This window comes from Prinia subflava, chromosome 30 (genome assembly GCF_021018805.1).
Source record: "Prinia subflava isolate CZ2003 ecotype Zambia chromosome 30, Cam_Psub_1.2, whole genome shotgun sequence".
Classification (NCBI taxonomy): domain Eukaryota; kingdom Metazoa; phylum Chordata; class Aves; order Passeriformes; family Cisticolidae; genus Prinia; species Prinia subflava.
Genome location: NC_086276.1, coordinates 327,030 through 349,337, shown reverse-complemented (window position 1 = coordinate 349,337; position 22,308 = coordinate 327,030). Strand labels below are relative to the sequence as shown.

Genomic DNA, 22,308 nt, shown 5'->3' with positions numbered 1-22,308 from the left:
GGTGAGAACATGTGAGGGAGAACAACATGAAGACACCAAGGTCAGTGGAGGAGGAGGAGCAGGAGGGGCTCCAGGCACTGGGGCTGAGATTCCTCTGCAGGCCATGGTGAAGCAGCTGAGCCCCTGCAGCCCCTGGGGATCCACAGGGGATGCAGAGATCCACCCACAGCCTGTGGGGATCCAAATGGGATGCAGAGATCCACCCACAGCCCGTGGGGATACACGGGGGATGCAGAGATCCACCCACAGCCTGTGGGGATCCAAATGGGATGCAGAGATCCACCCACAGCCTGTGGGGATCCACGGGGGATGCAGAGATCCACCCACAGCCCGTGGGGATCCACGGGGGATTCAGAGATCCACCCACAGCCTGTGGGGATCCACGGGGGATGCAGAGATCCACCAACAGCCTGTGGGGATCCACGGGGGATGCAGAGATCCACCCACAGCCCGTGGGGATCCACGGGGGATGCAGAGATCCACCCACAGCCTGTGGGGATCCACGGGGGATGCAGAGATCCACCAACAGCCTGTGGGGATCCAAATGGGATGCAGAGATCCACCCACAGCCCGTGGGGATCCACGGGGGATGCAGAGATCCACCCACAGCCCGTGGGGATCCACGGGGGATGCAGAGATCCACCCACAGCCTGTGGGGCAGTGCCCACGCCAGAGCGGGTGGATTTCTGGAGGAGGCTGTGATCCGGTGGGAGACCCGGTGGAGAGTGGGGCCCTGCTTCCAGGCTGGAGCAGCCTGTCCTTGGGGGACTGTGCCCCGTGGGAAGAGAGACCCACGTTGCAGCAGCTTTGGAAGAACTCTTTGCCTTTGTGGAGACGAATTGACATTGCAGGAGGTGCAGTAGGACTGCTGCTCGGGAGAGTGGACCCACGTTGGAGGAGTTCACAGAGAACTGTCTCCCGTGGGAGGGATCTCATGGTCTCACAGGGGAGGGACTCCTCACCCAGAGCAGCAAAAGAAAATCTTGGTGATGAACTGACCACAACCCCCATGCCCTGTGTCCCTGCACTGTTGGTGGGAAGGAGGGGCTGGGGAGAAAAGCAGTGTTTTAAGGGCTTATTTTACTTCTCATTATCCTCTGATTCTGTTAGTAATAAATTCACCTTGCAAGTCAAGTTGAGCCTGTTTGCCTTTGAAATATTTCTCCTGGTCTTTATCTCACTCATGAAGAGTGAGATAAGGACCCTTTGTTAACTTTTAACCCTCTGTTACCCTTTTTATCCTTTTCCCTCCTCTACCCAGCTGTGGCAGGGGAGGGTGAGCGAGCGACTCTGTGGGTGCCTGGCGTTGGGCAAGGGTCAAACCATGACACTGGGACGTGCCAAAAAGTCACCCAGTTTGTCCCAACCCCCCTCCCAATCCGACCCAACTTCACCTCCAGTTGGCTTCAAAATGCCCCAAAAGTTCTGCACGGCTGGGGGGGCCAAGGGGAGGAACATCAGGACCCTCCCCCACTGTGTCCCAGCAACTCCACGCCCAGCCAGGAGGAGCAGCAGGGCCACAGTTGACAGGGCATCCCTCCAAATTTCCCCCACACTGATGACACAGCCGGACAATTGAGAGGCTGCCTTAGGTTTGATTGTCCACCAAGATCCCAGGAGGGAACAGAAAATCCACCTGCAGACTTGGACTCCAGAGGCTCACAATGCTTCCTTGCTTCCATGAGGTTCTGTTAGGTCACAGTGGAACCTTGGTGCCAAATTGTTCCATGGCCTCACAGTGCTCTCCTGGCTTCGCTGGGGTCCCTGTGTGACACACTGCAGCCTTGGCTCCATCAGGGTCTCCTGGCTTCCCTGGGGTCCCTGTGTGACACACTGCAGCCTTGGCTCCATCAGGGTCTCCTGGCTTCCCTGGGGTCCCTGTGTGACACACTGCAGCCTTGGCTCCATCAGGGTCTCCTGGCTTCCCTGGGGTCCCTGTATGACACACTGAAGCCTTGGCTCCATCAGGCTCTCCTGGCTTCCCTGGGGTCCCTGTGTGACACACTGCAGCCTTGGCTCCATCAGGGTCTCCTGGCTTCCCTGGGGTCCCTGTGTGACACACTGCAGCCTTGGCTCCATCAGGGTCTCCTGGCTTTGCTGGGGTCCCTGTGTGACACACTGCAGCCTTGGCTCCATCAGGGTCTCTTGGCTTCCACAATGCTCCACTATGTCCCAAGGGGCATCTGTGGCTTGGCTTTGGAGTCCTGCAAGATCCAAAGATTCCCCCCAAAAGGCACCAGTCCAGGGTTGCCCAGGATGTTTGGAATGGGCCCCCACTCCCCGGGCACCCACATGGAACCCCAGTGACGCTGTGACTCCATGGAATCTCACGGAACAAAGTGTCACTTGTGACACAGCAGGGTGTCATGGAACACAGGTGCCCCTGGGACAGTGCCACTGCTCATGGAACCCAGTGTCCATTGGGACATAGCCAGGCACAGTGCAACACAGGAGACCGCTGTGACCCAATGGAAACTCATGGAACCAAGTGTCCACTGTTCCACGGTGCAGCCTTAGAGAGTGCTGGAGACCACTGTGTCACAATGGAATATCCTGAGACCAAGAATCCATTGTGACAAATCTGGGCTCTATGAAACCTAGGACACCACTGCCATTCAATCGAATCTCAAGGAACCCAGGGTCAATTGTCCACACATCAGCTTCTCAGGAAACTAAGGAGAACATTGTGACACAGTGGAATGTCATGGATCCAAGGCTCTACTTTGATCAAGGGGGCCTCGTGGAACCCATGTTCCACTGGGACACTGCCAGGTCTCGTGCAAGCAAGGTTCCACTGTGACCAAGAAAGGCCTGAGGGCAAATGTCCACTGCTTCACACTGCGGCCTCCTAGAGCACTGGAGACTGTTGTGACACAATGGGAACAGAGCAGGGTGTGACACCGCAGTGTGGCTGTGTGACTTCATAGAGTGGGCTGTGACATCACAGTGTTGCTGTGTGACCTCATAGAGTGGATTGTGACATTGCAGTGTGGCTGAATGACATCATAGAGTGGGCTGCATGACTTAACAGTGGGTTTTGACATCACAGAGCAGGCTGTGACATCATAAAGTGCGCTGTGAGGTCCCAGTGCAAGCGCTGCCATCATAGACAGAGGCTCTGTCACATCAGAGGGCAACTCTGTGATGTCTCAGAGAAGGATGTGTGACATCTCTGAGTGGGGTGTGACATCACAGTGCTGACTGACATCAGAGAGAAGGCTATGACACCACAGGGGGCTGTCTGACATCACAAGGGTGGTGTGACATCACAGGGTGGTGTGACATCACAATGGTGGTGTGACATCAGAGGGGACTGTGTGACTGCACAGGGTGGTGTGACATCACAGGGGCAGTGTGAGGTCACTGGGGAGGTCACTCCACCCCGGCTCCCCTCACAGCTCCCCCAGAGAAGTCCAATGCTGCTCGTGCACAGCGGGGTCCCCTGTCCCCCCGGGTCCCCCCTACCCCTGGTGCCGCAGCCTGCCCCAGAGGATGTTCCATGAGATCGACCCCAGAGCCTGACACCCCCGGCAGTGTCCTCATGTCCCCCCGGGCCAGAGCCAGGGCCAGGGCTCCTTCACCCTGTTACAAACAAGTACTTGAGAGCGCTTGAAAAACCCCTGGCAAGGGATCAGCAAAAACCAGATTTAATATTAGGTGAAAGCATGACAAAGTTCCTCGGTAAGAGTCACTCTGCCTCTGCCTGGACACTTCCGGCACAGCAAGGAAACAAAGCAAAGTGCAACAAGGCAAGGGCAGCAAGATCCTACAGGGACTCTGCCTATCCCAATGTCCCAGCTCTGCATATCCCAATATCCCAGCTCTGGCTATCCCAATATCCTGGCTCTGCCTATCCCAATGTCCCAGCTCTGCCTATCCCAATATCCCAGCTCTGGCTATCCCAGTGTCCCAGCTCAGCTCCCGCTGCCATCCCCACTCTCTGCAGCTCCATCCGGCCCCGCTCGCTGTCCCAGCGCTCACAGGGGGTCCCGCCCACAATCAAGGACTGGGGGACCCCTGGGCCGGGCTCTGACAGCGCCGCTTCCAGGCACTGCAGGCAGTGGGACACTGGGGGGACACAGAGATTTGGGGGAGCTGGGGAGACTGAATGGGAGAGTTTGGGGATCCAGGGGGCTCAACAGGTCAAGGAAAGGAGGGACTTGAAGAGCTGGGAGAGTTGGGAAGGAGGTTCAGGGGCTCAGAGTCAAGGAAAGGGGAGGGCAGGCACTGGGAGAGGTGGGATGGGGTGTCCAGGGCCCAGCAAAGGGGGTGCCAGGGCTCCTCAGGGTGAGGAAAGGAGGGGCTGGGGGCTGGGAAATGCAGGAATGGGGGCCCAGGGGTCCCAGAGTCAAGGAAAAGGGTGGATCTGGGGGCTGGGAAAGGTGGGGTGGCAGGGAAAAGGTTGAGTTGGTGCCGGATAAGGGGGTGCAGGGGGGTCTCAGTGGTGGGCAAAGGGGTGAAAGGGTGTCTCAGTTCTCAGGAATGGGAGTCAGGGGCATCTCAGGGTCAAGGAAATGGGGGCAAGGACTGAGAGAGGTAGAAGGGAGTTCCAGGGGGTCCTTGAGCCCCGGAAAGGGGAGTCCAGGTTTTCCCAAAACAGGAGGGTCACAGGCTGGATAAACCCGGAATATTCGGGAAGAGGGAGTTCAGGGCGTCTCTGGTTTTGCAGAAAGGTGGGGCTGGGGGCTGGGAAAGACAGGAATGGGGGTCCAAGGTATTCCAGGGCATGCCAGGGTCAAGCACACGGGAAGTCTGGAGGCTGGGAGACATGGGATGACCGGGAGAAGGGTAGCAGGGGATCCTGATGTACAGAAATAGGGGATTCAGGGAGGTCCCTGTGCAGGATAAGGGGAGCAGGGGGGTCCCGGTCCCGTTCGGGTCCCGCTGCCAGAAGTCCCACTTCCCCCTCGCTGCCCCCACGAGAGCACCCAGCCCCAGCGCTGGAGCCATCGCGCTGCTCCTACTCACTCTCAGTATCATCCCAGTATGATCCCGGTATAAATCAGTCACACAGGAGATGCTCCCAGTATGATCCCAGTACAGCCCAGTCACTCCCAGTGATCCCACTCCTGCCATCCCCCAACCCTCTCTGCCTTCCCACCTGGCCCGGCTCCATTCCCGCTCCCCCAGCGGGCTCCGACGGGTCCGGGGAACGGGGGAGGAGGAGGAGGGAGGGAGGAAGAGGCGGAGCGGCAGGAGGAAGCGGGAGGAGACAACGAGCGGAGGAACCGCGCGGCTCCAGCGCTCCCTGAACTCGCAGCCCCCCCGGACCGCCCCCATCCCGCAGGTGCCCGGGGAGGGGGAGCTCGCCCCAAATATCCCGGGGGGGTCCCTGGGTTTGGGGTTATTTGGGGGGCTGATGTTTGGAGCTTGCAGGGCTCCAAAGCTGAGGCACAGAGGCCCCTCGGGGGGACATCGGGGGCTCCCGGGAGGTGTTTTTGGGGTGTCCCGGTGGCGGCAGAGCCCCGTTGGGGGTCGGGGGGATGCGGGTCCCCCCGCGGTGGGGGTTGGGCTTCCCGGGCCGGGCCCTCCGAGCTCTGCCGGGGCCACGTGGGGAGCGCGCGGGAGCGGCGGGGCCGGGGGGACACCGGGTTTGGGCACAGCCATGCCCAGAGTGACTCCCTGGAACTCCCAGTGTGCGCCCAGTTGCTCCCAGTCCCTCCCAGTATGTTCCAGTCACAGCCAGCACCTTCCCAGTCACTTCCAGTCTGATTCCAGTCTGATCCCAGTCACTCTCAGATACTCCCAGTACTATTGCAGTCACTCCCAGTATGATGCCAGTCAGTTCCAGTAGGATCCCAGTATGACCTGGGCACAGCTGCTCCCTTGATCATCCAGAGTGCTTCCGGTTGCTCCCATTTACCCCCACTATGGTTTCAGTCTCTCCCAGTATGTCCCAGTTGCTGCCAGCATGTTCCCAGTCACTCCAAGCTGCCCAGAGTTGCTTCCAGCCTTGTTGTGGTTTGTTTGCCTTTGTTCTGGTTTGTGAAGGTTTTTCCTTTCTATGATGCAATCATTAGGAGTTTGTACCATCCCCTATATATGTCAGTCCTCATAACCCCTCCCTGATCCCTTGGCCATCACTTGGTGTATCCTTCCCTTATTCTAGATGGCTCTAAGTGGGGCATCAAGTGTTGGGCTGGAAAGCAGGGGTCCCTTCCCTAATGTACCCTCAGTGGTTATCCTCGTTGTCTGTTATGTGCCCTGTTCTCTCCCCAGCCTTCCCCCACTGGCTGATGAGTGGTTCCCCCCTTGTACCCTCCTCTCTGTAAAAGGGGCTGTGGGCTGCGAGCCTGGCTCTGCACAGTTTGTACCCCTGGGTTCAGGAGCTCTCTGGAGACACCAGGAAAGACCTGTGCTGTTACCGCTGTGGAGAGCCTCTTTCAGCCTTGGCTTTCTCCTGACCACAGACTTCCCGTGCACGGCTAACGCCCGTAGCCTCCCCTCGGTACCCCAGGGCACTGAGTGTCCCCAGCTGACTGCTGTGCCTGCTGGCCGGGGCTCCCGACAGGGCTGAGCGGGAGGCACAGTCTCACAGCCTGATCCCAGCCACTCCCAGTCACCCTCAGTGCAGTCCCAGCTGCTACCAGTATGACTCAGTATGATTCCAGTGTCCCCGAGCATTGACCAGCTGCTTCCACTGTGATCCCAGCAGGATTCCAGTTGCCCCCAGCATGGTTCCAGTGTCTCCCTGTTCCTCCCAGTGTGATCCCAGTTGCCCCAGTATAGACACAGTGAGGATCCCAGTCCCTCCCAGCATGGTCCCAGTCATGCCCAGTTCCCCCAGTGAAGATCCTGTGACACCCACTCGCTCCCAGTGTCCCCCAGCATGGTCCCAGTTGTTCTCAGTGTGGTCCTGGTTTTTCCAACAAGGTTTTAGGTTCCTTTGGGTGATTTTAGGCCAAATCTGGTGGCGTCAAGTGTCATTTGGGTGATTTTGGGATAACCTGGGTAGTTTCAGGGTGGATTTTAGATCCCTTTGGAGGATTTTAGGCCTACTTCCATGGGGTTTAGGTATGTTTGGGTGATTTTGGGCCAAATCTGGTAAGGTGTTAGGGTAGCCCTCAGGGCCCTTTGGGTGATTTTAGGCAATCCTAGGTTTTTTGAGGGTGGATTTTATGCCCATTTGGGAGATTTAAGGGTGATTTGAAGTAATTTTTTTGAGGGTTTAAAACCAGTTTGTGCAGTTTTACGGCCCTTTGGTTGGATTTTAGACCCCTTTGGATGATTTTAACCCCATTTGGCTGATTTTAGCCCAAAGCATGTGGATTAATGGCGGATTTTAGGTCCCTTTGAATTAATTTAGGCCTCTTTGTGTGATTTTAAGCCAAACCAGGCCCTTTAATACTGCTCGTCCCCTTGGCCGAGCTCCTTTCCCTCATAATTCCCGCCCTGTCCTTGACCCCGCCCCTTTCCCCTCACAGTTCCCGCCCTTTCCCTGACCCCGCCCCCACAGTTCGGGGCTGGGAACGGGGGAGGAGGAGGAGGGAGGGAGGAAGAGGCGGAGCGGCAGCAGGGAGCAGGAGGAGAAGGGCAGAGGAGGCAGAGGCGGCTCCAGCGCTCCCTGAACTCGCAGCACGCCCAGGGAGCATCGCCTCCATCCCGCAGGTGCCCTGGGAGGGGGAGCTTGCCCCAAATATCCCGGGGGCGTCCCTGGGTTTGGGGTTTTTTTGGGGGAGATGTTTCGAGCTTGCAGGGCTCTGAAGCCGAGGCGCAGATGCCCCTCGGGGGGACATCGGGGGCTCCCCAGGAGGTGTTTTTGGGGTGTCCTTGTGGTGGCAGAGCCCCGGCAGGGTCGGGGGGACACCAGGTTTTGGGGACCCCTGGGACAGGTGCAGCTTCACTTAAAGGGACTCTGGGGAGAGAAGAGCCCCAGAACCACAAAGCAGGGACCCCGAGAGGGGGGGACCCCTGGGATTGCCGGGACCTTTGCAAGGGGTGCTGGGGCTGAAGGGGCAGAATGAGCGGGAAAGCGGTTTGGAGGTGCCGGTGCTGGAAGTGACTGCTCCCAGTATGAGCCCAGTTGCACCCTGCCCCTCCCCATGTGGTTCCAGTTTTCTCAGCACTCCCAGTATGAGCCCAGTCACTCCCAGTTTCCCTAAGTGGGGAGACAGAAGAGGAGGGGTCTTTTTGGGTTCCTGGCACTCCCAACAGCCTGGGGGAGGGCGGGAACCGAGTAGAGAGGGGATCTCCTTCCCCTTCCCTCTGGCACGGAGGCAAATCCCATCCTCTCCTTGTCCTTCTTTCCCCAGACAAGGAGCTGAGCATGGAGACCAAGGAGGACAAATCCCCGCAGCAGAACTTCATGGGTGAGGCTGTTTGGAGCGGCTCCACGACAAAGGAATCCACCAGGGAGGAAAAGGCCCGGAGATCCCTCAGGAGGAAGGGCTGCAAACAGAGATTGGGGGGATGTGAGGAGGAAAGACCCACCCTGTGCCAGGAAGGTGGCCAGAGATGGAGCCAGAGCTCAGAGCTGGTGGAGCATGAGCAGCTTCCTGATGGGGAGAAGCCCCACAAGTGCTCGGAGTGTGGGAAGAGCTTCAGCCAGAGGTCCAGCCTGATCCGCCACCAGAGGATCCACACTGGGGAACGACCCTACGAGTGTGAGGAATGTGGGAAGAGTTTCAGCCTGAGGTCTGTCCTGATGTGCCACCAGAGGATCCACACCGGGGAACGACCCTACACATGTGCGGAATGTGGGAAGAGCTTCAGGAACAGCACCCACCTGGTCCAGCACAAGAGGATCCACACTGGGGAGAGACCCTACGAGTGTGAGGAATGTGGAAAGAGGTTTCAGAACAGTGCCCACCTGCTCTGTCACGAGATGATCCACACTGGTGAGAGACCCTACCAGTGTGGGGAATGTAGGAAGAGCTTCAAGACGAGCTCCGAACTGATAAAGCACCAGATGATCCACAGTGGGGAGAGGCCCTACGAGTGTCGGGAATGTGGGAAATGCTTCAGACAGAGCTCTGCCCTGAGTGCCCACCATAGGATCCACACTGGAGAGAGGCCCTACGAGTGTGATAAATGCAGGAAGAGGTTTCAGACCAGCTCCGATCTCCTTAGGCATCAGCGGATTCACACAGAGGAGAGGCCGTTCCGCTGCCCCGACTGCGGGAAGGGCTTCAAGGTGAACTCCACACTCAGCAGGCACCGGCGCATCCACACTGGAGAGAGGCCCTACGAGTGTGATAAATGCAGGAAGAGGTTTCAGACCAGCTCCAGTCTCCTCCTGCACCAGCGCACACACATGGAGGAGAGGCCCTTCCGCTGCCCTGACTGCGGGAAGGGCTTCAAGGTGAACTCCACCCTCACGAAGCACCGGCGCATCCACACCGGGGAGAGACCCTACAAGTGTGAGGAATGTGGGATGAGCTTCAGCCAGAGCTCCAACCTGATCTGCCATCAGAGGACCCACACTGGGGAACGGCCCTACGAGTGTGCAGAGTGTGGGAAGAGCTTCAGACAGAGGAAACACCTGATCCAGCACCAGAACATCCATACTGGGAAAAGGCCGTACAAGTGTAGGGAATGTGGGAAGGGCTTTAGGCACCATGCCAACCTCATTGTCCACCAAAAAGTCCACACTGGGGAGAAGCCCTATGAGTGTTCCAAGTGTGGGAAGAGGTTTCCCACCAGCTCGCATCTCCTCCTGCACCAGCAGATTCACACGGATGAGAGGCCCTTCCACTGCCCCGACTGTGGGAAGGGCTTCACACAGAACTGCACCCTCATCATCCACCGGCGCATCCACACTGGGGAAAGGCCATTCAAGTGTCCAAAGTGTGGGAAGAGCTTCTCCAGGAGCTCAAGCTTGACCAGACACCAACAGAGCCACCAGTAAGGGAAGGCCCTGCAAGTGCCTCTAGTGCAGGAAGAGCTTCATGCACTGCTCAGCTCCATCCCCCACTGGAGGACTCAAGTTGGGCAGAGCCCTTGTGACCCACATTTTTTATGATTCATGTTGGGAAGACACCTGGCTGCTTATCCTTTTGTTTTGGCCTTCATTTTTTTCTCTTCTCCCTCTCTTTGCACTCAAGAATCCAAGATGGATGGGTCTGTCACCTCAAAACTGCTCCAGTCCCACTGAGAACAACTCATTTTTAACCCAAAAGGGCTCAATCGCTCCTCAAAGTGGCTTGTTCCCACCTCAGAAAAACTCAGTCCCACTCCAAAGTTACTTGATTCCACAGCCACCAGGGTGAGATGAGGTTGGAAGGAGATTGGGAGAAGTGGCATCCAAATTTGGAGCAGTGGGATCGGGATTGTGTAGGGCTGGCTGGGTGGGATGTGTTTTGATAGTAAATAAAACTTTGAGAGTTCTTCATTTCTGTCCCATTCATTTTTAGTCAGTGTCAGTTCTGTTTTCAGAGTGCCACCTTCTCAGCTTTTGTGTGGGTTTTAAACCAGTTTGTGCAATTTTAGGCTCCTTTGGTTGGATTTTATACCCCTATAGCGGTTTTTAACCCCATTTGTCTAATTTAAGGCCAAACCATGTGGATTTAGGGTGGATTTTATTGCCATTAGGGTGATTTTAGGCCACAGTGAGGGGATTTTAGGCCTCTTTGGGTGATTTCAGGCCAAACCAGATCAGTGTCAGAGTGCATATTAGACCCCTTAGGAAAAGTTTAGGTCCCTTTGGGTGATTTGAAGCCAAACCAGGCACTTTGAGGACCGGTGTCCATTTCGCCCTGCTCCATTCCCCTCACAGTTCCCGCCCTTTCCCTGACCCCGACCCCTGATTCAGGGCTGGGAACGGGTGAGGAGGAGGAGGGAGGGAGGAAGAGGTGGAGCGGCAGCAGGGAGCAGGAGGAGAAGGGCAGAGGAGGCAGAGGCGGCTCCAGCGCTCCCTGAACTCATAGCCTGCCCAGGGAGCATCGCCCCCATCGTACAGGTGCGCTGGGAGGGGGAGCTCACCCCAAATATCCCAAGGGTGTCCCTGGGTTTGGGATTTTTTTGGGGGGCTGATGTTTGAAACTTTCAGGGCTCCAAAGCCGAGTTGCAGATACCCCTCGGTGGGACATCGGGGGCTCCCCGGGAGGTGTTTTTGGGGTGTCCCGGTGGCGGCAGAGCCCCGTTGGGAGTCGGGGGATGCGCGTCCCCCCGTGGTGGTGGTTGGGCTTCCTGGGCCGGGCCCTCCGGGCTCTGCCGGGGCCACGTGGGGAGCGTGCGGGGGTGGCGGGGCCGGGGGGACACCGGGTTTGTGAGCCCCGGGAGAGCCGCAGCTTCCCTGAGTGGGACCCCAAAGAGAGGAGAGCCCCAGCACTGGAAAGTGGGGACCTTGATATTGGGGGAACCCCTGGGATTGCCAGGACCCTGGCAGGGGTGCTGGGGCTGGAGGGGCAGGATGGGTGAAAATGGGGTTTGGGGGTGCCAGTGCTGGAAGTGGCTGCTCTCAATATGAGCCCAGTTCCTCCACCGTGTGGTTCCAGTTTCCTCAGCACTTTCAGTATGTGCCCAGTCATTCCCAGTATCCTTAAGTGTGAAGACAGAAGACGGGGGAGCTTTTCTGGGAGGTTCCTGGCACTCCCAACAGCCTGGGGGAGGGCGGGAACCGAGTAGAGAGGGGATCTCCTTCCCCTTCCCTCTGGCACGGAGGCAAATCCCATCCTCTCCTTGTCCTTCTTTCCCCAGACAAGGAGCTGAGCATGGAGACCAAGGAGGACAAATCCCCGCAGCAGAACCTCATGGAAGAGGCCATTTTGAGTAGCTCCATAGCACAGGAATCCAACGCGGAGGAAAAGGTCCGGAGATCCCTCAGGAGGAAGGGCTGCAAACAGAGATTGGGGGGATGTGAGGAGGAAAGACCCAGCCTGTGCCAGGAAGGTGACCGGAGATGGAGCCAGAGCTCAGAGCTGGTGGTCCACGAGCAGTTTCCTGATGGGGAGAAGCCCCACATGTGCTTTGGGTGTGAGAAGAGCTTCAGCTGGCGGTGCCACCTGCTCCATCACCAGAGGATCCACACAGACAAACGGCCCTACGAGTGTGGGGAGTGTGGGAAGAGCTTCAGGAAAAGATCCCAGCTGACTGCCCACCAGAGGATCCACACTAGGGAATGACCCTACGTGTGTGCGGAATGTGGGAAGAGCTTCAGGAACAGCACCCACCTGGTGCAGCACAAGAGGATCCACACTGGGGAGAGGCCCCATGAGTGTGGGGAGTGTGGGAAGAGCTTCAGGTCACGCTCCCAGCTGATCTACTAACAGAAGATCTGCTCGGGGGAGAGACCCTACAAGTGTGAAGAATGTCGGAAGAGCTTCAGGAGGAGAAGTGACCTAAACTTCCACCAAAAGATCCACACTGAGGAGAGGCCCTACGAATGTTCCGAGTGTGGGAAGGGGTTTCTGACCAGCACCAGGCTCCTCATACATCAGCAGACACACACAGGCGAGAGGCCCTTCCACTGCCCCTACTGTGGGAAGGGTTTCAAGCAGAAATCCATACTCACCATCCACCAGCACATCCACGCTGGGCACATGCCCTACAAGTGTGATAAATGCAGGAAGAGGTTTTCCACCAGCTCCAGTCTCCTCCTGCACCAGCGCACACACACAGAGGAGAGGCCCTTCTGCTGCCCCGACTGCAGGAAGGGTTTCAAGGAGAACTCCACCCTCAAGAATCACCGGTGCTTCCACACTGGGGAGAGGCCCTACGAGTGTGAGGAATGTGGGATGAGCTTCAGCTGCAGCTCCCACCTGATCCAGCACCAGAGGCCCCACACTGGGGAACAGCCCTACAAGTGTGGGGAATGTGGAAGGAGCTTCAGCCAGAGTTCCAACCTGATCAGCCACCAAAAGGTCCACACTGGTGAGAGGCCCTACGAGTGTGGGGAATTTGGGAAGAGCTTTGGGAACAGTGCCAAACTGATCAACCACCAAAAAATCCACACCGGGGAGAAGCCCTACGAGTGTTCCGAGTGTGGAAAGAGGTTTCAGATCAGCACCCATCTCCTCCGGCACCAGCAGAGTCACACAGGAGAGGCCCTTCCGCTGCCCTGACTGAGGGAAGGGCTTCAAGCACAACTCCACCCTCATCAGGCACCGACACATCCACACTGAGGAGAGTGTCCCCAGTGTGGGAAGAGCTTCTCAATTAGCTCTCACTTGACCAGACATCAGTGGAGGCATTGGGAAGGAAACCCATGCGAGTGCCCCCAGTGCAGGAAGAGCTTCGTGCGCTGCTCCAACTCCATCCACTACTGCAGGACCCATGTTGGGCAGAGCCCTGGTGATCCACATTCCCTGTGATCCATGTTGGGATGACACCTGGCTGGTTATTCTTTTTTTTTGGCCTTCATTTTTTCTCTTTTCCCTCTCTTTGCACCGCAGAAGCCAAGAGGCATCAGTCTGTCACCTCAAAACCACTCCAGTCCCACTGAAAACAACTCAATTTTAATGCCACAGGTCTCAATCCCACTACAAAATTACTTGTTTCCACCGCAGAAAAACTCAGTGTCACTCCAAAGTTACTCGATTCCACCAGGGTGAGATGGGGTTGGAAGGAGATGGTGAGAAATAGGATCCAAATTTGGAGCGGTGGGATTGGGATTGTGTGGGGCTGGCTGGGTGGGATGTGTTTTGATAGCAAATTAGACTTTGAGAGTTCTTCATTTCTGCCCCATTCATTTTCAGTCAGTGTCAGTTCTGTTTTCAGAGCGCCATCTTCTCAGCTGATTGTGTTGGTGTCCTTCTTTCTCTCCTGCCTCTCTCTGCCTGCTCTCTTTGTCTCAGTGTCTCCCTTGAGCCAGGGCAGCTCCCAGCAAAGACCCTGCCCTGACTGAATTCCCAATGCAGGAGCTACAAGCAGCATGGATGAAGTTCTGGGGGCTGGCAGTGATATGTCCCTGTAGGATCTTGCTGCCCTTGGCTTTTGGCTCCTTCTTCAAAGCTTTGCCTTCAAGGGCAGGAAGATCTTTTCCTTGCTGGGAACTGGAATTCCAGAGCCTTGCAGTGTGTGGCATGCAGGAGCATTCAGACTGGGATCCTGCGGGCTGAGATGTAAGAGTCGGTCTGAAAATCCCTCATCTGCCTCACGACTGTCAGAGGCTCAGACCCCCATGGACCCTGGGCCACAGCACAGGAGTTCTGGCCTGATTGAGGAGAGATCCAAGCTTCTTCCTGCAGCTGCACCCATGGGACCGAGACACCCTCTTCAGGGACCCATGCAGGAGCAATGGACACTGTCATGGTTCTTGGGCCGTGTTTGCAGAGGCTGTGTTTGCTCTGACCGACTGTGCTGTCCCAGACCTGCTTTTCCCAAACCTGCCTGCCCAGAGCAACGGGCCTCCTCACAGTGACTCATGGGTGCTCTCCCCACGCTGGCCAGGTGCCCCCCACTTCTGCCTGCATTGGCCGGGTGCCCCCTGCTTCTGAGATGACTATAAAAGCTTCCCCCTGCGACTCACACTTTGAGGCCTCCCCAGCGGACAATGGATCTATTGGCCTGCGCCACAAGGACTGCGAAGGTGGTCTATTGGTACCAGTGTCACGAGGACTCACGTCTGTTCAGTCGGTAGCTATTACCCCTCCTTTACCCCTTTTCTCTCTCTCTCTTCTTTTCCCTTCTTTTCTATCGCATAATTGTGTGTATCAATAAAGATACAATTGATTTTATTTGAACTAAGTTCTCATTGCCTCTTTTTGCACTCTGAAATCAAAATGAACCATGACCATCCTTTGGCTCATGACATGGGATCACATGGACTGGGATCCTCCAGCCTGGGACTGCACAGAGCGGGACCATCTGGATCAGGAGCCTCCAGACTGGGATGATGGGACTGGGACCTTGTAGAGTGGGATTGTGCAGACTGGGATCACATGGACTGGGATTTCACAGGCAGGGACCATCTGGATCAGAACCATAGAGACTGGGATCATACAAACTGGGATCATATGGACTGACTTGGCTGCACTGGAACAATGCGAACTGAGGCGGTCCCACCCTGTCCAGAAATTCCTCCCAGTCTTGCCTGTGGGTGCGGCCAAAACACTCTGGAGCGAACGCAACAGTCCCAGAGTGATCCTGGAGCCAATCCCAGAGCAATTCCAGGTTCGATCCCTGTTCCAGTTCCAGCCTTGGTCTCAGTCTCCATCCCAGAGCGCTCCTGGTGTCAGTTTTGGTCCCTGTCCTGGTCTGATTCTCAGTCTCGGAGCAGTCCCCAAGGACTCCTGGTGCTGATTCCAGTCTTGGTGCTGATTTCGATCTCGGAGTGGTGCCACTCCTGGTCTCAGTCTTGGTCCTGGAACGGTGCAAGTCTCGGTGTTGGTTCTGGTTTCAGTCCTGATCTCAGTCTGGATCTCATTCTCTGTCTCGGAGCAATCTCACTCCCAGTCCCAGTGCCGTTGCAGTGCCAGTCTCAGTTCTGGTGTTGGTTCTGGGTGGTCTCGGTGCCGGTCCCAGAGCGGCACCACTCCTCTCGATCCCAGTCTCGGATCCGGTGTCGGTGTCAGTCTTGGTGCTGGTGGCCATTCTGGTGCTGATGTTGGTCTCAGTCCTGGAAATTTTAGGCCAGTTTGGGTGATTTTAGGCCAAACTGGGCAAGTTTAGGCTGGGTATTCGAGCATTTTAGTGTGGATTTTAGGCCCCTTTGGCTGATTTTAGGGCAAATCTGGTGGGGTTTAGTCATATTTGGGTGATTTTAGGATAAGCTGGGCAGTGTTAGGGTGGATTTTAGATCCCTCTGGAGGATTTTAGGTTTATATTGGTGGGATTTCAACATGTTTGTGAATTTAGGGCAAATCTGAATTTAGGGCAAATCTCCATCTAAAGGTGGACTTTAGATCCCTTTGGGTGATTTTAGGTAAACCTAGGTACTTTCATGGTGGATTTTATGCCCATTTGGGAGATTTAAGTGTGCTTTGAAACCATTTTTTGAGGATTTTAAACCAGATTGTGCAGTTTTAGAGCCCTTTGGTTGGATTTTATAACCCTTTGGATGATCTTAACAGCATTTGACTGACCTTAGGCCAAATTTGTGGATTTAGGGTAGATTTTAGGGCCCTTTGTGTGATTTTAAGCCACTTTGTGGGGATTCAAGTCTCCTTTGGGTAAACTGAGGCCAAACCTGATTAGGTTTAGGGTAGATTTTAGACCCCTTTAGACAATTTTATGCCCATTTGGGTGATTTTAGACAAAACCTGGCCCTTATAGGACTGTGTGCCCGCTTGGCCCCGCCCATTCTCCCTCATGATTCCCGGCCTTTCCCTGACCCCGCCCCTTTCCCCTGACAGTTCCCGCCCTTTCCCTGACCCCGCCCCCACAGTTCGGGGTTGGGAACGGGGGAGGAGGAGGAGGGAGGGAGGAAGAGGCAGAGCGGCAGCAGGGAGCAGGAGGAGAAGGGCAGAGGAGGCAGAGGCGGCTCCAGCGCTCCCTGAACCTGCAACACGCTTGGGGAGCATCGCCCCCAATACTGCAGGTGCCCGAAGAGGGGGAGCTCACCCCAAATATCCCGAAGAGGGCATGTCTGGGTTTGGGTTTTTTTTGGGAGAGTTGTTTGGAGCTCTCAGGGCTCCAAAGCCGAGCCACAGATGCCCCTCTGGGGTTTATCGGGGGCTCCCCAGGAAGTGTTTTTGGGGGTGTCCCGGTGACGGCAGAGCCCTGTTGGGGGTCGGGGGAATGCGGGTCCCCCCGCGGTGGGGGTTGGGCTTCCCGGGCCGGGCCCTCCGAGCTCTGCCGGGGCCCATGGGGAGCGCGCGGGAGCGGGGGGACACCGGGTTTGGGGAGCCCCAGGAGAGCCGCGGCTTCCCTGAGCGGGACCCCAGAGAGACGAGAGCCCCAGAATTGCAAAGCGAGGACCCCAAGAGGGGACACCCCTGGGATTGCCGAGACCCCAACGCGGGTTGCTGGGGCTGGATGGGCGGGACGAGTGGGAAAGGGGTTTGGGGGTGCCAGTGCTGGAAATGGCTGCTCCCAGTATGAGCCCAGTAACTCCCTTCATGTGGTCCCATTTTTCTTGGCACTCCTAGTATGTGGCCAGTCACTGCCAGCATTCCCAAATGGGGAGACAGAAGAGGGGCGAGCTTTTTGGGTTCCTGGGACTCCCAGCAGCCTGAGGATGGTGGGGACCCCCAATAGAAGCATGACCCCCAGCAGCTGTGGCTGGGGGAAACCCCAAATTCTCCCTAATGGGAGAGACCAGAGAATGGGAACTCCTGGGAGGCTTTTTCAGTGCCGAATCTTGGTGTTTGGGAGCTTTTTATAGACCCCAGATGCCTGGTGACTTCTAGAGATGGACTTGGGCAGAGGGAATTTCAAATTCAACCTGCTCATCCCTTGTTTTACTACAAACTAGAATTTTCCATTCCCAGCCTTGGCTGGATGGAGGAGGACGCTGGGAGGAAGATGCCCCAGTGCACTCGAGGCAGGTGAAGAGGAAGTCACTGCCCCTTTCCCCCTCTCTCCCCCTCCATCTCCCAGCCCAGCACAGCCCCCGGTTCCAGGACAATTGTCATAGCTAATCTATTAGCTAGACAAGATAAATCTGGCCATAACAGACCCAACTCAGCTGACCTGCCTTGTTCTAGAAGTCTCTAGGTGAATGGGAGAGCTCTTGCAGAGACCTCAACCAGTCATAGCCAGTCCAGAGTGCAGACATATCACTGGTCAAGGAGCTTGGCAGGGCTAAGAGCCAGACCAACGAGTGTCTAGAACTGGGAGTTCTGAACTTAATAAATAAGGGAGTTCCAAACAATAAAACATGCTGTTTGTCTCATGATCCAGAGGTCTCGAGTCATGATTTGTGTCTCCCTAGCCACGAACCCCTCATGTTACAGTAGGATTCAGCCCTTTTGGGTTAAAAATGAGTTGTTCCCAGTGGGATTTGTGTGGTTTTTGAGGTGACAGATGATCCCTTTTGGCTTTAAGAGTGCAAAGAGATGGAGAACATTGCAAAAATCCCCCAAGAACACACAAATCTTCCAGAATATGGCTCCAACCCTAAACTCTCCCTCAATTACCTGTGAAATGGTGGGACTTCAGACATATTTGGTCCATTTCTTTCTTTTCAACGCTGTTTTGGCTCTTTAAGGGATGAAGATGAATCAGAAGAAAATTAAGGTCAAAACAAAAGGATAACCAGTATAGTGCCTTCCCAACATGGATCACAGGGAATGTGGGTCATCAGGCCTCTGCCCAGTGTGGCTCTTCCAGGGGGGATGGAGTTGGAGCAGTGCATGAAGCTCTTCCTGCACTGGGGGCACTCACAAGGCTTCCCTTACTGGTGCCTCCGTTGGTGTCTGGTCAAGGATGAGCTGTGTAAGAAGTTCTTCTCACCCTGGGGACACTCGTAGGGCCTCTCCCGGGCGTGAATGCACCGGTGCCTGATGAGGGTGGAGTTCTGCTTGAAGCCCTTCCCACAGTCGGGGCAGTGGAAGGGCCTCTCCTCTGAGTGAATTTGCTGATGTACAAGGAGCTGGGTGCTGGTCAGAAACCTCTTCCCACACTTGGAACACTTGTAAGGCCTCTCCCCAGTGTGGATCTTTTGGTGGCTGATCAGGTTGGCATACTGGTTGAAGCTCTTCCCACATTCCCCACACTTGTAAAGCCTGTCCCCAGTGTGGATGTTCTGGTGGCAGATCAGGTTGCAGCTCCTTCTGAAGCTCTTCCCACATTCCCCACACTCGTAGGGCCGTTCCCCGGTGTGCGTCCTCTGGTGCCGGATCAGGTGGGAGCTCCGGCTGAAGCTCATCCCACATTCCTCACACTCGTGGGGTCTCTCCCCAGTGTGGATGCGACGGTGCCTGTCAAGATGAGTGTTTTGCCTGAAGCCCTTCCCGCAGTCAGGGCAGCGGAAGGGCCTCTCCTCCGTGTGCGTTCGCTGGTGCAGGAGGAGACTGGAGCTGAGCTGAAACCTCTTCCCACATTCCCCACACTGGTAGGGCCTCTCCCCTGTGTGGACCATCTGGTGACGGATCAGGGTGTAGCTCCACTGAAACCTCTTCCCACATTCCCCACACTCGTGGGGTCGTTCACCAGTGTGGATCCTCTGGTGACGGATCAGGAAGGACCTGTGTCTAAAGCTCTTCTCACACTCCAAGCACTTGTGGGGCTTCTCCCCATCAGGAAGCTGCTCATGCTCCACCAGCTCTGAGCTCTGGCTCCATCTCCGGCCGCCTTCCCAGCACAGGGTGGGTCTTTCCTCCTCACATCCCCCAGATCTGCCTTTGCAGCCCCTCCTCGTGAGGGATCTCCAGGGCTTTTCCTCCCCACTGGATTCCTGCGCAGTGGAGCTGCTTCAAACTGCATCTTCCACGAGGTTCTGCTGCGGGGATTTGTCCTCCCTGGTCTCCATGCTCAGCTCCTTGTCTGCGGGAGGAAGGACAAGGAGAGGATGGGATTTGCCTCCGTGCCACAGGGAAGGGGAAGGAGATCCCCTCAGTCCATCCCCGGCAGGACGACGTTGGCAGCGGGGCTGTCCTGCAGCCGGGGGCCAGACTGGGCTGGGAGATGGAGCAGGGGAGAGGGGGAAAGGGGCAGTGACTTCCTTCTCACCTGCCTGGGAGTTCTGGGGCATCTTCCTCTTCCTCGCAGCTTCCTCTTCCATCAACCAGTGGTTGGGAATGGGAAATCCTGGTTTGGGGTAAAAATGATACGTGAGTGCCTTCAGTTTGACAATCCTTCTCCCCAAGTCCATCTCTAGAAGTCACCAGGCATCTGGTGTCCATAAAAACCTCCCAAACACCAAGATTCAGCCCTGAGAAAGCCTCCCAGGAGTTCCCTGTCTCTGCTCTCTCCTCTTTGGTGTTAGAGGTTCCCTCTGTCCCAGCTCCTGGGCGTTCCCGCTTGTATTGGGGTCCTCCATCTACTGGGTCCCCGCACTCTGCAGGCTGTGGGACTCCCAGGCACCCGAAAACCTCCCCTCTCTTCTGTCTCCCCATTGGTGATACTGGGGGGTTTTTGGCGTCCCAGGGTCCCTTCTCCCCTTATTCACTGCTTTGGGGTGCAGGGGGTCCAAGGAGTCCCCCCTGCCCCCGCTCCAGGCTGAGGAAAGTCCAGTGAATTGCAGCACTCCCCCCTCTCTGGGCTCCCCACTTTGGGGTCCTGGGGGACACAGGGCTCTGCTCCTCCAGGCTGCCTCTGCTGGCAGCCGCCACTGGGACTCCTCAGTGTCTCCCCAAGAGCAATTTTCAGCTCAGCTTTGGAGTTCTTCATTCTCAAAACATTTCCCTCAAAAAGTCCCAACCCAGGGACCCCCCAGGATATCTGGGCTGAGCTCCCCCTCCCCCAGCACCTGCGGGATTGGGGGGTGATGATTCCACAGGTGGGGAGGCTGCAAATGCAGGGAGCGCTTGGCCTCGTGGTTCTTTCTCCTTTTCTTGATCCTCCTTTGTCCCTCCTCCTCCTCTTCCTCCGGCTCCTCCTCTTCCATCCCTCCTCCTCTTGCCTAACCCCACCTCCTTCTCCTGCTTCCATCCATTCTCCTGCTCCTTCTTCATCCCTCCTCTTCCATCCCTGCTCCTCCTCCCCCAGGAGCAGCCACACCCTCGGTGCCCCGTTCCCAGCCCCTGGCAGCCCGCGGGAGCAGCGGGGATGGAGCCGGGACAGGTCGGGATGGGCAGCGCGGGGCTCTCGGCTGCTCCCACCCGCTGGGGGCGGGGGGAACCCGGCCCGGGGAAAAGGAGAGGGAAACTGGGAAAACTGGGGGCTGCACATCCAAACTGGGGCTTGCTGGGGACCCTGGCTGGGGACTTCCAGCCCTTGGGGCTCCTCTCGGGAGATCTGGGACGGGGGAACGCAGAGAGGGCTGGGGGATGCCAGGAGTGCAATCGCTGGGAGTGACTGGGCTGTACTGGGGTAACTGGAACCTTACTGGGACAACTGGGAGTGACGGGGAATGACTACAAGCATGCTGAGGGACACTGGGGGTATACTGGGAATGTCTGTGATCGTACTGGGGGGACTAAAAGAACACTGGGAACAGCCAGGACCATGCTGTGAATGACTGGGACCACGCTAGAGGCAACTGGGAGTGACTGGGACCATGCTGAGAGGGACTGGGAGTATTCAAGGGACAACTGGGATCATACTGGGAGGAACTAGAAACAACAGGAACTATGCTTGGGGCAACTGGGATCGTACTGGAATCACAGTGGGAACAGGTCAGTCCATGCTGAGGAGAACTGGGATCACACTGAGGGTGATGAGAATCATACTGGGATTGTCTGGGAGTGGCTGTGAGGAACTGGAATCATACTGAAAGAAACTGGGAGGAGGTGGGAGTGACTGGGGGTGACTGGGATATATTGGAACACATAGGGAGTCATGGGGATCATACTGGAGGCTACTGGGGTCATGCTGGCATTGACAGGGAGCAACTGGGATCACTGGTATCAGACTGGGAGTGACTAGAATCAGACTGCAAGTGACTGGAATCATCCTGGGATTCATACTGGGAGTAGCTATAATCATACTGGGATTGGAGTGGGGGTCAATGGACCCTGACTGGGGGTTACTGGGAGCTACCAGGCCCATGCTGGGAGCAACTGGGATACAGCTGGGGGCAAGTGAACCACAGTGAGGTAACTGGGAGTGCCTGGGAATGACAATGAGAATGTTCAGGGCAACTGGGATATACTGGGAGTGTCTGAGACCAAAGGGGTTGTGACTGGGACCAAACGGAGAGAGATTGGGAATGTACTGGGGGAAACTGGGACCATGCTGGAGGCAACTGGGAGTGACTGGGCTCATACTGGGAATGACACGGACGATGATGGGGTAACTGGGAGAACTGGGAACACACTGGACAAAAGTGGGACGAGCTGGAAGCAACTGGGACAGTGTAGGAGGCAAATTAGATCATAATAAGGAATGACTGGGAGTGGCAGGGCTCATACTGGGAATGCCAAGGAAACTGGAACCACACGGAGGTGGCAACTGGGCTCATACTGGGAGCAGCCACTCCCAGCTCCGGCACCCCTGAACCCCTTTCCCGCCCATCCCGCCCCAGCAACCCCCGCCGGGGTCCTGGCAATCCCAGGGGTTCCCCCCATCTCGGGATCCTTGCCTTGCGGTTCTGGGGCTCTCCTCTCTCTGGGGTCCTGCTCAGTGAAGCCGCGGCTCTCCCGGGGCTCACAAACCCGGTGTCCCCACAGTCCCGCCACTCCCACGCTCCCCACGTGGCCCCGGCAGAGCTCGGAGGGCCCGGCCCGGGAAGCCCAACCCCCACCGCGGGGGACCCGCATCCCCCCGACCCCCAACAGGGCTCTGCCGCCACCGGGGCACCCCAAAAACACCTCCCGGGGAGCCCCCGATGTCCCCCGAGGGGTATGTGAGGTGAGGCTTTGGAGCCCTGCAAGCTCCAAACATCCC

At 56.8% G+C, this 22,308-nt stretch overlaps 1 protein-coding gene and 1 pseudogene across 2 annotated transcripts in view; one reads left to right on the top strand and one right to left on the bottom strand.

Annotated features, from left to right (window-relative positions):
* LOC134562705 (zinc finger protein 239-like) overlaps positions 1-21,924 on the bottom strand; it is a 281,290-nt gene extending 259,366 nt beyond the window's left edge. Inside the window, exon 1 of one of the 2 annotated variants that reach the window (XM_063420223.1) lies at positions 20,231-21,924. In XM_063420223.1, the coding sequence (XP_063276293.1) occupies positions 20,231-20,435 (205 nt within the window). In that variant the 5' untranslated portion in view covers positions 20,436-21,924. The remainder of the gene's footprint in view (positions 1-20,230) is intronic. The other variant, XM_063420222.1, reaches the window with a different exon arrangement.
* On the top strand, positions 5,175-14,215 carry LOC134562732 (zinc finger protein 271-like; annotated as a pseudogene).
* Positions 21,925-22,308: the final 384 nt, after the last annotated feature.